Below are 17,552 nucleotides of genomic sequence, written 5' to 3'. Positions count from 1 at the left end.
AACTGCCACCCTGCAAGAGGCTGAACAACCTCCAAACCCTCCTGCTGAGAGCCCTCCCAGTCTCAACAAATGTCTGCAAAAGGAAAAATTTCACAGGGAGTAGCCAATGGAAAAAAAAAAAAAAAAAAGGCAAAAAGGCATTTCAGCAAACAGCTGCAAACGGCCACCTGAAGGCCAGGCCAAGGGAACAGAACTCTCCCAGAGCAATGTAAACAATTCTATAATGGAAAAAAGTTGGAGTGGTGGAAGCCACAGAAGCCACATTCGAACTGGAATGAGGAATGAAGCGCAAATGGTTTGTTCAGAGGGATGAAGTGGGGCATGGAAGGGAGGCAGAGCAATCCTGAGGCCTCCTCCCTGTCTGGGTGTCCTGGGGGTCACAGGGCGTCTGTCCCAGGCTGGCCAGGCTCAGAACAACACCCCCACCTCTGATTTTGGAGCTCCCCAACCCTGGGTACCTCGAAACAAAGCTTGGCTGAGCAGGCCCAGGGCTGGGAGGAGAGCAGGAGCATTGGAGGGTTGATTTCTATTTCTGAAAGGAGCAGGGACCAGCTTCAAACAGGCTCCAGTGCCACCTTTGGAGAAGCCCTGACTCTACAGCCAGGAGGATTCATCCTCATCCAGTTCTGTTAGTCCTCTCCACAAATAACACCTCCTCCTCCTCCTCCTCCTCCTCCTCCTCCTCCTGAGTGTGGGGCTGCAGGAAATACTGAGTGCTCTGCCTCCCTGCAAGAGTTCAGTTTGTTACAACACTCGGGGAAGCCCTCTCAGATGTCCCCCTTGGACTGGGACTGTAGCTGTGCCTCTGAAAAGGACAAAACTGCTTCAGACCCCATCACACCCAACACTGAATCCCAGGAATTCCCGTGTGCTCCTGGCCAAACCAGGAAAACTCAGGGCATGTAAGATCCTGAACACCAACTGTCTTTCCCTCACTCACCCTCTCCCAATGATTTTTTTTTCCCTTTTAAGCTGCAGGAGGCACTAAAAAAGGATTGAAGAGGAGAAACTGAGAAGCATTCTGCTGACTGGGGCGAGAAACACCCGCCTGCCACTGCTGAGGAGCAGAAGGAGCCTGTGGTCAGGCCGGAATGTGATGTGTTAGAAATATCTGTACAATTTGCAAATCAAACAAGACAGGATTTGCTCATCGAGATGAACTCAACATAAATCTATTTCTTAGCAACAGCAGCTCAGGGCAGTTTGGAAATCCCTGTCTGCACTACCCTGATGTCTCAGAGAAGGTAACTTTGAACTCTTGAACTCACGGGCCTTCAAAGGAGTTTTATTCCAGTGGTTGAAGGCACCCAAGTTGGAATGACACGGAAATAAGTTAATTAAAGTGATGTATTATGAAATTTCTGGAAAGTAAAAATCTTTTTATCTGTAAATTATGCTAGGAAATTCATCTGTGGAAGTAGAAAGAGACAGCAGCCACATGTAAAAAAAATCATGAGTTAAAATCCTTAAAAACATGCTGATCTGTATAATTCTTACAGCAGAAAGTCTTTACCATAAGGAAAAGTGCCTGAATATCCAATTAAAAATGAATCATATTTTCACATTATTAATCATTCTGAGCACCTGGACTGGGAAGTCAATTAAAGCTCCAAATAAAAATAATGTATCAAGTGTTGGTTTCTCACATGCCCCTTCACAGAACAGCCAGGCTGCTCAAGTGATACAAGAACAACCACATCTAATTTTAACCTTTTATTTTTGGGGAAGATATAATTTTAGACTGGCTTTAATTTAGAAACATTTCTCAAAGAAAAGTGATATGTCTGCCAGCAAGAAAAATATCACCCTGAACTCCTTGCTGAACTTAATGCACTAAAAATCTGTTTTCCTCCATGGATACACTGCTCTTCACACTGGGTTCAGGACTCAGCCTTTGCACAGGGGGGGAACAAGTCATGATGCATTTGATGGAGATAAAGTGGAAAAAGAAAGGTTTGCTTCTCATGGGAAACATCCTCTGAGCGGTGCCCCGGGCCACGACTCATCCCATTCTTATCCATGAAGTCATTGCACCTCTCCAGAAAGCCCCAGCACACTCACAGCATCTTTTTTATCTCTGAGAGCAGCGGACAACTACCCACAGACAGAACTGCTCTGTGATTAAGAGGGAGAAGCTTGGTCTGGAGGTGGCTGGTAAATAAGTGCAGTTTGTCTGTCTGTCTGTCTGTGCTATGAGATTAAAATGTCTCATGATTTTATAATGTCTGGAATGTGGTGCTGGCTGGAAATCAGGGCTGGGGACAGAGGATCCTGTACCTAGAGCATCCTCAAGTGACACCAGCATCCATCAAGGGGCCAGGGCTGGGTTTAGGAGACCTTCACAGCATTTCAAGCTGTGGATTAGTTTTACACTCACGTGGCTGTGGTGAAGTTTCTATTCCCACTTCAGCCAGGCCTTGCCCCACTGTGCAGAGCTGATGGAAATTCCAAATGATCACCACAACCTCTGAATTTGACTAAACAAGAGCCACTGAGGGCAAGAGGCACATGGCACAGCTGTCTGTGTAAAGGACCATGGTGCTGCTCTAAGGAGTAATATGAAAAGCAGATTTTTTTTTTTTTTTAAGGCTGCACCTACATTACTTTCTATAGAAACAGATAGACTCATGTCAGGAGGAGGCACAATTGCAAGAATTCAAATTTATCTTCTGCTGCTGACAGAAAATCATGAATAAAATAATAAAATACTCTGTCAGTGTTCTCTCCTTGCCCTTCCCTAGCCATCCTTTCATTTCTAAAGAGTAAACCTCAGCATTTATTCAAACTGCCACCAGCAGTGGTGATTGGCTTTAAAATCTCCAATTAGAGATCGTTCTGCACAATTATTGTTATTTTCAACCTGCTCCAGGAAGCAGGACATGAAAGGTATAAAGTTCAGGCTGTGCATAAAAAAACAAAACAAAACAAAACAAAACAAAAAACCTTAGAAACTGCAAGGGAACAAATGAGGAGAAAGCACAATGTGCTCCCTCAGCAGAGATCTGACCGAACAAATGTTGAGGAAGTGGAGAGCAGATAAGGAAAACAGGGCTCAGCTTCTAGAAGGTAAAGTCCATCAACCTTCAGGAGGAAGAAAAGGGTGCAGCCACCATCCCATTAACTGCTTCACCACCCCATTAACTCCTCCAGCACCCCATTAACTCCTCCAGCACCCCAGGACTGTTCTTGCACAGCCTGACCCAAGGCAGCAGTGCTGGGTTTATTCTCTGTAGGCATCCAACACAACAACAGGAGCACTCAGAGGGATCAAGACTTCAAATGAAAGTTGTTCTCCTTGAAAACACCACTTTTCACCTCAGATTTTTAAAATGCAAGCAGAAGATTTAAGGAACACCCAGATTGCACAACTGATTTAGCAGCAGTGTGCAGTTAACTCAGCACACCCTCCCAGTTCATCTGGGCGTTATTAAGATCAATGCTGCAGTTTCAGGCAGAACAGAGCCCAGGTGTGCTGGAAGCAGGAATTTCTGGGGACATGATTGCAAAAGTGATTTTTAAAAAAAGTTCTCTGTTGATTCACGTATTCCAGGATATTTCAGTTCGCTGTAGAAAGCTTAGGACAGCTGGAGGAAGTAGTTTAAAGACAGGAAAGAAACAAATGACACAGTAAGAGACAAAAACGACCCTCACACCAACAGGCTCCATTTCAAATTATTTTAGAATTAATTTCTGCCTTCTGCACCCTCCAGGTATTTTTCTTTCAACCATGCCAGCAATTCAATAGCAGTAACGTGAGCACAGGTATTAGACAGAACCCTTTTTGATTTCCTTTGTTTTAGGCTCGCAAACTGACGTGTGAATTGGAGAACAGTGAGGGCTGGAAATGAACACCTCACTTCACAAGAAGAATTCAGCACTGGGAAGGGGAGCACTGCTGCACCTCCCACCTGGCCGAGGCAGCTCAGCCTTTGTTTCTCACTTTTTCCTTTACACACAGAACCATCGTTCTCTGGGTTACTCACAGTAGTTTTGAATGATCTGCGTGGAAAGAGCAAAACCTCTCCTGAAGCTGATAATTACTATGAAAATACTCCTGTGTTAGTCACAAGGAAGTAAATGGAGAAAAAAAAAAAAAAAAGAGAAGAAATTGTGTGGGTTTCTAAATTATTCTGTCTACTTCATAAAAGTGCAGTAAGTCCTGTTTTGTGAGCTTCTCTTTTACGAGGGACTTAAGTAATTTTTATCATGAGTCCTCTTACAAGCTCAGCTCCTGGAATGAGAGAACTAACAGGAATTAGGTTTGACTTGAAAAAGCTTTTAGTAGTCCTGACAGGAAACTGTTTATTTGTGTGGGTTTGTTTTTTTAAAAATTATTTACACCACCAACATCTTTTTTTCCAAGATAATGGACTCATTATTGCACAAGTGTCTGGCTTTTAAATCTTCAAATTCTAACCTAAACCAGTTTGGGTAGGGCAAACACAGGGCTCATTTCAGCTGCAAACTCTGTTTGGGGAGGCCAGAATGTGACCCCTGGGTGAGGGGAACCAATTCAGAATGAAAGTGAGAAGCTGAGCCCTTGAACCAGATAAACCCAGCTCTGCTCTATCAGGGCAGCACAGGCAATAAGGACACTGCCTTTTCTCTTTAAAGGCACATTTCTGCTCTTTATTTTTAATTTTTTTCTATATTTCTGATCTTTATTTTTTTGCTGTACCCTCTTCCACTCTGCTGCCGAGCAGCACTGTAAGAATTCCTGACAAACCCACATATTCCAGAGCTGAAATATCCGGGCTGGACCTCGGCACAACCATTGCTATTGTACCTCACATTTCCTGTTTGTGCTCGCCCAGGGCCTGGCCACCAGCACAAACCCCTCAGCAGTTAAATAAAAATGAACCCCCCATAGCAGCTAAATCAAAATGTACCCCCTCAGCAGCTACATCAAAATGTACCCCCCTCAGCAGCTAAATCAAAATGTACCCCCTCACAGTTAAATCAAAATGTACCCCCTCACAGTTAAATCAAAATGTACCCCCTCACAGTTAAATCAAAATGTACCCCCTCACAGTTAAATCAAAATGTACCCCCTCAGCAGCTATATCAAAATGTACCCCCTCACAGTTAAATCAAAATGTACCCCCTCAGCAGCTAAATCAAAATGTACCCCCTCACAGTTAAATCAAAATGTACCCCCTCACAGTTAAATCAAAATGTACCCCTTCAACAGTAAAAGAGAAATGTACCCCCTCAGCAGTCAAATAAAAGTGAACCCCCTCACAGTTAAATCAAAATGAACCGCCTCAGCACCTAAATAAAAATGTGTCCCCCCTCAGCCCCCCTGGCTCCCCTCAGCGAACAAATCCACATTTAAGCACCAAAAACACCAACAATGCAAACAGGCAGAGCTCACCCTGAGCTTTGAGGGTGAGGAATTCGGTGCCATTCATCCCCTCAGGGATTTCACTTCCCCAGGGAGATGGGACTCACCGCACCCTCAACCACTCGTTTTAAGCACTTTTTGTTTGGCCACATCTTTGACAAAAATCCGTTTTTCAGAGCTGAAGTGAAACCAGAGCACGAGGCAAGCTTTGGGTGGGGATGGGCTGAGCCACGATCCCAGCCCAGCCCTGCACCTCCTCCTGTGCCCTGCTCGGAGCCCTCCGGCACCGCCACCTCATTCATTCATTTTCAGCAGCAAAGATCTCTCAGAGATGTACAAACACCAAAAATTCCTCATGAGTTACCCTCAGCCATCCTCTGCTGGTAATGAGGTGATTCATGCTGTTCGTATTTGAATCTACCACCAACAGAAAACATCTCAGGACCGAGGAAAAAAGCCATGTACTGCTAAAACCAGTATTTGGAGTCATTAATCATAATAGTTTTATTTCCTACAGAACCACATCACGATTCCTATTTTTAAGGGTTGTTTTTAAAGAACTGTGAAAAACCTTTAACAGTTTTTTTCAGGAAAATAAGCCAGCAGGCTTGTTTTGAAAGTGTCAGAATGGAAAGGATTCTTGGAAGAGTGGCCTGCTTCCCTGCTCCTGCCTTGAAGATCTGCTCCGTGCCAGCCCTCAGCTCAGTGCCAAGTGCAGCGCGAGAATTGTTTCCCAAAAAGCCATGTCAGATTTTACATCCAGTGCTGGCAGCAAACAAGGAAGCAGCATTAAAATAGGAACTGATACTTCAGGACAATGTTCAGGCTCTCTCTAACATATAGAAAGCTTTCCAATCACAGGAACAGCAATTAAAAGCCTGGTATCAAACTGACACACTTGACCTGTCCCTCTTGCATCAAGGATTGGCGACCAAAAAAATCCCAAATCTGATGTGAACTGAAATGATCCTGAGGCAGCAACACCCCTCCCACACTGAGGCTGCTTGAAATTCTACTTTTAGCAATTTCCAAGTACTCTCTTCTCAGCTAAGCCTGGGATCTCTCCTGGCACCAGAATGTAGCTCCAAAAAGCAGCTGGTGAGAGATGCTCTGAAGGATCCAGACAAATGACAGTTTTCAACACTGCAAAAACAGCTAAGCAGGCCAGGGAAAGCAAACATCAGAGTCATTCATATCCTGCAGCCATTGCATAACCGCTTCCAGAGCCTGCTCAGTGCTTGGCCACATGCAGTAAATGGCTAATGCAGAGGATTTAATTCAGATGCACCTGTGTGACAGCTGAAGGGGCCTGAGCAGGTGCCTACATGCCATCAATTCCTCCACGTGCCCTCGGTGGCACAGACAGTGCTGCAAGTCCCAGCAGAGCTCAGCACCACATGGGTGGGCCCAAGGGCATTGTTCTCCCAGCGTGTAATTGCATTCCCAACAATCTCCCTGTACATACAGCTTTAAAATGAGCAATTAATTAAAAGCAATTTGAAAGCACTTACTGGGTCTATTCTCTATTGCCAGCAAATCCAGGCACTAAAGCAGGGGAGGATTTGTTTTATAACTTCTCATTTCTTTGAGTCAACAGAAGAATAAGTTTTACCATTATGAAGAAATATAATTAAAGTGTGTGGAACATGAAAAGTAGATCAAGGGTAATGCAGAAGTTAATATTGAGAGCCTCAACGTGTCATATTCCTATTTTAGAGGGAACTGCTGTACAATTAACAAAGCAAAACAGTTACAACTCCTCTCTTTGAGAGCTGGATCTTCTAATTGCATTGTTTCCAGATGGGTTAAATGCAGAACACCACTCTGAAAGAGCTCACCCTAAGGCTCAGGTCAGCACTCCCTGTTCCCTCTCACACCGAGCAGGTCCCAAGCACTGTTTTACTACAGTGATAACAAATTCCGTGTACACCTTGCAGCTACAGCTGCAGCGATTAGAACACGGACAGCTCAAACACGGGTTGTTCGGGTCAGGAGCTGCTGTTTTTACACCCCCTCTGCCATCTAGTGGCAACAACCGCGTGGCTTCCACCGAGGTGTAAACCATGAGGTGCTCAGGCAGCGCCCAGAAGGTGTTAACTGACCTGAGCAGACCATGCTAATCACTAAATCTTACTCAGGAAAAAAGAGGAAACAAATCCTGGCTTCTCGTTGTTCCTGCACTCACTGCCTTCACGGAATTCCCTCAGCGAAACAGGAACATGCTTATCTCATAGATTTATATATTAAATACATTTAAAGCAAACCAGTATTTCTCCTGTAGTATTTACACTTTAGATGTTGATGGTACATTTTAATTACATTTTACTCTATAACCACCTTCTAATTACTCAGTGTAATCTATTCAGTCTCATTTCCCCTCCTAACAAAGTCATGTGAAGCCTTCCCTTTTATGTTCCAAATAAATACCTTCCCTACCAATATTAAACTCAGTTTCTTTTCCTGGGTGACACATGCCTGTAATCTTTGGAAGGCTGTGAACCTCCCAAGCACCCACCACAAATTATACTGATAAACCAACTGAGAAGATGTATTTCCCATAAATTATTTCAGTGTCAGCTCAGGTCAAGGCCTAAGTACCTCCATGAGGTTCACATATCCCACAGGATAATCAAAGTGATGTATTATGGAATTTAATTTTTCTACATTGAAGGAATTGAGAATTTTAATTTTTAAATACAGAGTAAAAGAAAGGTTCCACCTCCTTTAAGAAAAGAAGTGGTGCCATTTTAGGAGGATTTCATGTGCCAAAATAATTGTGAAGTGGCCTGGGGTCTGACAGTGCTCAATGCACAAAGTTGGTTTTGTTTAGCAGGAATTAATCCCACAACCTTTAGGACAGAAGCAGATCTGAGACTGCTCATCCCATGCCATCCCATCTCCCAGGCACTGCCCTCCCTGCTGGGGGGACAGGCAGGAGTTTCCTGCAGTGTTTTCTGTGTTATTGTTAATGATTAAAGCAGCTCTGAAAGTAAACATCTGTAATGGTTCCAAATACAAGATGACATTTGTTGCATGAACTGGTTTTAATTATTTTGTGGCCATGAATCCTTTTCTTGAATCCAGGACAGTGGTTTCATAACCCAGGAACTAATCCAATGGCCAAAAGCAAAACACACCCAAACATTTCCCTGACTTTCATAGCTACACTGAGATAAACAACAACATGCAAATTTTAATATTTTATCTTCATAGAAAAACACTGTTCTTGCTATTATTTTCAAAGCAAAATTAATACAGACTGAACTTTAAACCAGCTGCCTGTTTTGGTGGCTTCAGTTAGAAAAATGATCATTTTAAGCTACTAAAAAAAATACTCTGAAAAATTTTAAATGGAAACACTTGAGCTGCACACAGTAGGACAGGCTTCATGTAAATGAGGAGATTAGAGGGTAGAGCTTGCAGATTTGGCTCATTGTTTCAAAGTGAGGATTAACCAACAGCAGGCCAATATCCACAGTTCAACAAACACAGAGCTTACAAACTACAGAACAGGGTGATGCAGTGTAGAACATGAACAGCATTCACCAGAGCACCAACTTTAGATGTATTTAATGTTTAGGACTTGCAGAAAATTATTTATTCATTGCTTTTAAAATATACAACAATTCAAGTACTCAATTCAAAAAGGACATGGTGTGGAAATATCCTTACCAAGTAGAGCAGAAAGGTGTGGAGACCTGTTCCAAGCCCAACAGAGGACAGAATGCCCAATCCTACCCAGTAGGCACACCAGAAGAACTTCTTCTCCATGTACTGCACATACTGAGCAAGGAAAGGCACAAAAAAAGAAAAAAAAATAAATTATCAAATCTCCAAGGGAGAAAATTAAGCTACAAGCTAACACAGACATTTATCTGGATTATAACAGCTGAAATAGACTCCTGAATACTTCTATTTGCAATTTACTTCAGTAACAGCACAGACATATAGAGGAAGCTGCACTTTCAAAAGAAAAAAAAATCCACATTTTGGAATCAGCAAGTTTCCAAGGAGATAGATGGAAATTCAGGTTCAACAGTAGGAGGTTGAAATTCAGAACAGGCCCACGAGGAGCAAGCCCCAGACAGTGTCAAGTAGAGCCCAGGCAGCTCAGAGAATTGTCTGAACAGTTGAAATAAAGGAATAAAATCAGCTGCACTCCCAGTGAGCCTGCTGGATGTTGCACCTTGGAGCAGGTTTGTCACTTTTATGAAAATATTAAAATGCTGGTTGTGTGCTGCACCCAGAAATGAGGGGATGTGGGAGAGCCACAGCAAGTTCTGGACACTATTTTACACCATCCATGGAGCAACAGCACCAAGGTGAATTTTACACCATTCTTATCCAGGCTCCAACCTGTCAGGGCACAAAAACATCTTGAAAATGCCAAGTGCACACGGCTGACACCTCCTCAACAGGGAGCTCCTGCACTGGCTGTCACCTGAGGGTGACACTGCCCTCAGCAGGCCCAGAGATGAGGTTCCTTCCCAAGTGGCTTGGAACTTGGGGTGCAGAACTGCAGATCCTTCAGGCAGGCAGAGCCATACCACAGCACGAGGGATGGAAGCAAAAACTGGAATTCAGAACCTGCTCATTTCAGAGCTGTGACAGCAGCTGGGATTGGTTTTTAAAAGGGCTCCCTGTCCTCCAGGAAAATCTGAAACTCCAAGAGAAACGGGGAAGGGAAAGGTGCAGACAGCACCATCACTAAGCTTAACCATGTCTGACACTTGCAGTGCTGCAAAAGCACCAGGCTTGGTGTTCCCATCACAGGAACAGATGTGAACCATGAAAACATTTTACATCTCCTGTCCTAGCTGGGCAGGAGACTTTCTACAGGAACACAAGAACCATTTCTTGGGAAACATGAAGCTCTGCTCTGTATGTGCCTGTCCTAGCTGGGCAGGAGACTTTCTACAGGAACACAAGAACCATTTCTTGGGAAGCACGAAGCTCTGCCATGACTCAGGGTAACAACACCTCCCCTCAAGAGCTGCCACCACCATGGAAATCTTGCTGACAGCAGCTGTGAGGGAGTGCTGCAGCACCCGAGGTGTGCTTCACTCAGGAGCAGATGAGACACCTCCAGATCCCCCAGAACAGATCAAATGACACAGCTCATCCTCCCCACCTCTGGAACACAACTCATGCACACCAAGAGAGCAGTCACGACTTGAGAAACAAAACCTCAAAGGATCCATTATAAATTCTTGGAGATGGCAGCAGGATTCATTCAGTTCCCAGCCCAGGGAGGGGGAGCAGGGGAGCAGAGCTGGTACCTGTTGATGTGCTCCCTCTATGTAGTACAGGGCTGTGAGCGCCGCCAGTGCCAGCACCACGCACGCCAGGACCCCTCGCCGCCGCCACAATCTGAAAGACAAATGGCAAATTAGGGTTTTTCATCATTAAACATGCAGATCAGAGTAACTCAGATACCTCTGGGGACTGGGGATGTGCTCAGCAGGGACAATGGCAGCACTGTAAACCTCCCAGGAAAATATCTGGGGAGCTTTTATTCTTTAGGGAAAAATCTCCGTGTCACTGGCAAGCGAGATCAAAGTTCAGCCACTCATATTTTACTTTTTTTAATAAAGAAAAACAAAGTAACTGACTGAAAACAAACACAAGCTGAAAACAATTCAGCTTCTAGAGCCAAGAGTCAGACCCAGGCCCTGAGCAGCAGCTGTGGCCAAGCACAGAGCAAAGCAGGCCCTGGGCAAGGACGAGCTGGGTGGAATTCAGAAATGCTGATTTCCAACTGTGCTGCTGGGCAGAACCACAGTGACAGTCACAGGAACAAATCTTTACATTATTTTGTTTCCCCTTAACTATTAAAATTAGTATCTTGTAACAGCTCCAAATTTAATAAATATGTTTTAGGTAAGCATTTGGTGAGTAAAGGGAGAGAAGTGTTTTCCAAAGTAATTTGCTACCAAATAATTTTTGAGCACATTTGGTTTTACTCTTTTTTTCCTGCTTGATATATATGTGGCCACACACAGTAGGTTAGCAAATACATTTATAATTTTCCAGAAAACAATACTATATTGTCACCTAATGATATATAAAAAAAAAACAAGTGCTAGCATCACTTAAAATTTCCAGCCTAAAATAGCAAACTATAAACATAACTTATCTAATTAGACAGAAAGACAGAAATGTGAGGCATAATACAGGAAAACAGTCACAAATATTTCATATTAAGCAAACTGAAAAGAGCACTCAAAACATTTTAAAATGAAAGTTAGTGCTGCTTCCATTAGTATGACAATTGAATTTTCAAATGATTGTCATTCAAAACACAATTTATGCAATGGAACACAGGAGATCATTAAGAGTCAATCTGAGGTCTCAACTTAATAGCTTGTAATAGTCAGGGTTGTTTTCTGTAAAGATTCTGTCAGGGGAGTGCCAGACAACTGAATGTGCTGCTCAGCAGAGGAGGCAAGTGCTATCTGCAACAGAATTGGATGTCTAGGAAGCCAAATAAGATTTGAGGTCTTAAAATAAATCCTCAAATGTTATTTCTGCTTAGTTTAAATAAATGCTTGGCGATTGTCAGAATTACAGATGTCAGACCCAGTGCAACAGTTCTCAGAGACAACCCCTAATGGTAGTTCAAAGAATGCACATAATTAAATAAATAGGCTTGGGGGGCTCAGGTTTTGGGGGGTGTGGGGTGTAAAAAGGGAATTAGGGCTACCTACACTGGATGAACCTGGTGTTTTTCATACAAATAATTTCAAAAGCAATGGAAGCTGTCAGTAGATCTGGACTGGCAGCACCTCCAGCCTGGCCCAGAGGGGGTGAGCAGAGCCCTGAGCAGCAGGCTCAGCTCAGCCTGCAGAGGAGCAGCCCCACAGCTGCAGTCACCCAAGGTGACCTTAGACCCTGACTCCTGACTGGGGAAGGCTTTGTAAGCTCGGTCCCAAGCACAACAGAGCCCAGTTACCAACACAAGCACTGCAGGCTGCTACTCCTGGCATTTGCATTGCACATTACACTCGTGTTTGGGCAGCCTAAACCCCCGGGCCTTGTGCCTGAAGGACTGGCTCTGCATTTCCAGCACTAGCAGGGAATGGCAGAACTGCTCCTCACAAATTCTCTCACTGGAATAAGAGCTGGTTTAATCCAGTGTGGAAATAACACTCAAGGAAAGTGCTTTAATAAATCATTTCCTGCTGTGAAAGGGCCACAGAGAAGCAAAGTCCTCTTTAGAGCATCATAAACATGACTGCAAGCTCCACAGAGCCCTGATCTCTGCCCTGGCTGAGCTGTTTGAAGATTACTCAGTGTCACCAACACCTGCATTAGCAAGTCAGTGCTGACACTGCAGCCATAAGCACAATATCCCTTTCCTTAAGGATCCCACTCTTTCAAATTGGAATATTCAACTCTTCAGAAAGGCAATCTTCTCCCCAAGCACCCTGCTTCACTTATGTAATTTAGGCAGAAGATCTAAGAGCACAGCTACAATTGTGGGGTGCTCCAGCAGCCACCTTTAAAGGACAAAAATACACATGTTCTCTGAAAAAAAAACCAGTTTTCAGGTTGTGAATCATCAGGGAAAGTGAGATGTCAGAATGACCTACTGAATCAGAGCATGGGTTTGCCCAGAATGCTTAGTAGAAGTTAAAGAAATGATCTTTACTTTATGGTCCATTCCTTCAAGTTTATTAGAGTTTCCAGGCAAAAATACTGCAAGGTAACAAGAGGTTTTTTCCACAGCACAATATTCAACCTCTCCTCTCGCTCCCTTCGCTTCCGCTCACTCAACATCGAGGAATCTGCAAATGAAAAGAAGAAAATATTAAAAAATCAGTAAGAGCACAGGCTGGCAGGTCAGCTGCTATCCCACCCCAAAATACACTGGCTGTTTAACATTTGTCAGGAAGTTAAGGTGAGCTGTGGCTCTAGGACACGAAATAACAGGAGAGTACACAGTGCTGCTCCTGAGGTGAAGACAAGGGAAGTTCATTTGCTGCCTTTAACATTGACAGTGTTTTAAAAGTGACAGTGGAGTGGAAGGTGAAAGTGCCACCTCTCCAATGACACTGGACAAACTAACAGTCTATTAAATGTCTCTTTTTTTTAGAAAAGAATGCAAAATACTAAGGGTTATACAGGGCTCTGAGAGGAGCTGAGAGCAGCCAGGCCCCAGGTCAGAGGCGAGCTCAGCAGGGACGTCTCCCTCTGAACCTCAGAGCTGGGTCTTGTCCAGCAGAGCTATTCCCAGCTGCCCCTTGCAGAGGATGGAATTTCAGGGTGTAACTGGATAGGGGCACCTGCCCTCCCAGGCAGGAGCCTCTCCCAAAGTCTTCTCCTGGAAAGGAGCTGCCTTTGGAGCTCAGCCCTGCCTGGCACTGAGCTCACAGCCAGCCCAGGCCCTGCTCACAAAAAGGATTTTCTAATCAAGGTGTTACTCCTGCTTTTCTAATCAAGGTGTTACTCCTGCTTTTCTAATCAAGGTGTTATTTGTGTTTTCTAATCAAGGTGTTACTTTGTGCTCACAATAAGATGAATAAAACCCCAAACCTGAGCTGGTTTTTTTGGAGGAGAATGCCTTGTTCAAAGGTTGTCAAGCTAGTGAGCAGTAATAATTTTTTAGACTTTTAAAGAAAAGGAATTCTGGATTAAAAAAAAAATAGTAAATGGATTTAAAAAAAAATAATATTTTAAAAAATATTTAAATATTTTAAAATAATAATAATTTAAATAATATATATTTTATATTTTATATAATATAATTTAAAATAATAATTTAAAAAAATAATAATTTTTAAACTTTTAAAGAAAAGGAATTCTGGAATAAGATTTTAAAAATAGTACCAGTAAACAATGAAAAAATACAGCTGTAGCCAAACAGACATCAAACTTATTTAAACACCACTTACTACACAGTCACAGCACATGTATTCTACTTTGCACTGTAATAATATTCATAAATTTTAGATTTTTAAAAGCTGTTGCATTTAAAGAATTAATCTAATCTGATCTCCAGCACACTGGAACCCACAATGTATTATTTCAGTCTTACTGCAGTAATTGAACCATTTTGCCTGATCAGATGCTGATATTTACACAGAAATTGCAGCTCTCATTAGTCACACAGCCCACTTAACTCTGTATTCCTTAGCTGTAAAATCAGTTGCTTAAGATGAACTAACAGAAATCCTGGCAAGTACTGAGGAACATCCACATTCCCTCAGAGTTACAGGATGATTTAAGACTTTAAGTAAAAGGCTTTAATTTGTTCCATACATACAAACATGCAGTTAATAGTTTTCATTTAATATGTGTAATAAAAATGTTTCAACCTTGTTTTTATGACCTTGTTTTTAGTAAAAGGTCGTAAAAGACAATGGTGCAAGACTGCACACAACTTGAGAAATCACTTGATTACAAAACTTAATTAAATATGGAACTGGCACATTCAAAGCTGACAGGAAACAAACAAAGATGATTATAATTTCCATGCTTTACTACACAGCATGGGTAATTCAGCGACACAAAAATCTTCATTAACTGTTTTCAGGTTATTTTTCATGAGTTCTAAACATTAATCCCAGGCTGCTTCCGACATACCAGCAGGAAAAACAGAGGAGAGGCAGGAGGTGAAGTAGTTAAAACTGTTTTGTTGGTAATTTATCACTGAAACCAATAAATTATAGTGACATTAAATTTCAACAGAACAGCTAGAAACTGGGAGACTAATAACTGGATCTGTCCCAGAGTAAATCAGATTTTTATTACCAAGAACTGACTTTTCAGTGCCAAAGGGTGGGGTTGTACAGCCTGACTTCCACAGCCACACATTTGCCAACAGAGTTAAACTTTTTTAGGTTTTTGTTGTTGTTGTTGTTGTAGCCTCTGTTGGTACCCAGGTCAGCTTAAGCTTGTGGGGCTTCAATGTACCAAGAACTTTGGGAGAAGAAAGGAGTGGAAGAGAAATGTGAATGGAAATACACAGCATGAACCTACTCCATGGCTTTGAAATCCTAAATCCCTCAGGTTCAGAGCTGACTGAGGTTTCTAAGCTTCATTCAGGCCTGGAGGCCCTTTGCAATGTGTGGGCATCGAGTCCCAGAGTCCCAGAATGGTTGGGTGGAAGGGCCCTAAAGCCCATCCCATTCCAGCCCCTGGCACAGGCAGAGGTGCCTCTCCCTAGAGGTCAGGTGGCTCCATCCAGCCTGGCCTCTACACAAAAGCAAAATCAGTTCCTTTTCAGTCTTGTGCTGTTTGACAGCCCACACAGGGCAGCTGAGAGCACAAAGTGGTTTCCCACCTACCTGTGAAGCTGCCATTGTGCTGCTCTTTGCTCATTCTTATGCGTCTCTGGTCACAGTCTGTGCCATTCTCTGCCATTTCACAGATCAGTCACCTCTGGGGACCTGAGAGCAGAAGAAACCCAAAAAGGACAAGGTGTGGTTCTGGTTAGGAGCACTCCACAGGCAAAGGATGCAGACAAACAGCCAGCAGCTCCCAAATCCAGCATTACACCATCAAACAGCAGAAAGTGATTCAATCCCCACGGTGACAAAGATTCAAACATTTCCACCTACATAATTCTAAATTTTTCACTCAGATGACAAAACTCCCTCACTTCTAACAGCTGAACAAAAGCTCATTAAACAAACCCCTTCCTTGCCCCAACCCACTGTTTGGGCTCCAGGAGCAGCAGAGCTTTGTACAAACCTCACTTCCATCCTGACACTGGTGCCTCAGGTGTGCTCCTCATCCTGGCACCAAAGCCGTGCAGGTTGTCACTAGGTCAGAAACCTCCCTGGCTGAAGGATCAGCCCCCAGTGTGGTGAGCAAGGGACAGAGCTGCCTCTCCTGCTCTGCACAGCCTGAAGTGCTGGCTCTGAGGCACACAAGGCAAACTCTGCAGAGGACAAGAGCTTCCTGATGGGAGCTTTGCTGCCACTGCCCATACTCAGCGCTGGTTTAGCCTCCCTCTAGAGAGATCAGCCCTAAATCAAACCCCCAAAAGAACAGATGGGGTTTTCCTTATCCAGGAGAGTAAATAATGCAAGAAGTGGGAGCCAGCACAAACCAGAGTGTTGCAAGAGTTGTCTTTTTTTTTCCTTTAAAATAAAAAAAACCTGAACAGCTGACAATTCTTATGCAATCAAACACAAAGAGTGTAACCAGTCAGACTCCTTGTTTTAAAAACCCTCTCTTGAATCCTAAAACTCTCTTAAAAGAGAGTCCCACAAAGTTAAAGCATTTTGTTTGCATTGTATTTCTCCCTATAAGCATAGTTGATTTACAGTTTTTGATACATTGCTTTTGTTGGAAAGAAAAGTGGTGCAGTATTAAAATGACAGGTTATATAAAACTGTCCAGTGGAAGAAGTTGAAGTTCCACAGAAAAAATACTTCCCCATTGATTTATGTAAGGCTTAAGAGCCAAGCAGTAACTCAGGTTTGGTAAACAGGAGTGAGATCACCCTTTGGATTCAGACTGCAATAATTTTGTCAAATTGTTCAATAAAATGTTCAAAGATTTCAGATGCTGTATTTGACATTTCCAGGGTGTCACAAGTCAGTTTTAGACAGGTGCTTTTCTAAACGGGTACAAGCCATGTGCATTAATTGCAATACAGATAAAACTGTTAGCTAGAATCTAATTACTAAAGGTTTTAGTTAAAATCCAGTAGTCAAAAGCTCTGAGGTCTCAGGAAGGAGTCCCTTCTTCAACACCTCCCCCTGACACAAAATGTGCAGAAACAGAAATCTGTCTGGTTAAACAGGGCAGCAGAAACTCATCTCATGCATGTTACAGCTTCTATTCACTGCAGTGTGAACCCCAGAACACCCAAAGCAGCTGAAACATGAAAAAAGCTGAAAAATGCCAAGGGCTCCTGAGTCAGCCAAGGACAAGAGGCCTGAGCTGCTGCATCTCTGCATGCCCTGCAGGCCAGGGAAAGGAGCAGCCCTGCCTCTCCCAGGGGAGCTGAGAGCAGCCTGACCCTCTGGAGCCACCGCAGCCCCCAGGCGAGGAGAACAGGCCAGGTGCTATGGCAAGAGCAGGATCAAACGTTCATCCAGCCCTCAGCGCCACCAGGACAGCTGGGCTGTGCTTTGGTTCTGACTGCGCTCATTCGTTTATATCTGTTGAAATAAGGATTGATGAACATCTACAATTTCATATCTATTATGTGTAGATATACTTTTATATATATATTGAAATAAGCATTGATGAA

At 43.2% G+C, this 17,552-nt stretch overlaps 1 protein-coding gene across 1 annotated transcript in view; it reads right to left on the bottom strand.

The window, feature by feature from the left end:
* VMP1 (vacuole membrane protein 1) overlaps nucleotides 1–17,552 on the bottom strand; it is a 62,485-nt gene that overhangs the window by 38,848 nt on the left and 6,085 nt on the right. The window contains exons 2-5 of the mRNA XM_036394957.2: nucleotides 15,634–15,735; nucleotides 12,996–13,131; nucleotides 10,624–10,714; nucleotides 9,017–9,127 (exon numbers count right to left, since the gene is read on the bottom strand). Of these exons, the coding sequence (XP_036250850.1) occupies nucleotides 9,017–9,127; nucleotides 10,624–10,714; nucleotides 12,996–13,131; nucleotides 15,634–15,709 (414 nt within the window). The 5' untranslated portion in view covers nucleotides 15,710–15,735. The remainder of the gene's footprint in view (nucleotides 1–9,016; nucleotides 9,128–10,623; nucleotides 10,715–12,995; nucleotides 13,132–15,633; nucleotides 15,736–17,552) is intronic.

The sequence above is a fragment of the Molothrus ater genome, chromosome 21 (genome assembly GCF_012460135.2).
Source record: "Molothrus ater isolate BHLD 08-10-18 breed brown headed cowbird chromosome 21, BPBGC_Mater_1.1, whole genome shotgun sequence".
In the NCBI taxonomy this organism is placed as follows: Eukaryota; Metazoa; Chordata; class Aves; order Passeriformes; family Icteridae; genus Molothrus; species Molothrus ater.
This window is presented reverse-complemented; position numbering and strand designations above follow the sequence as displayed.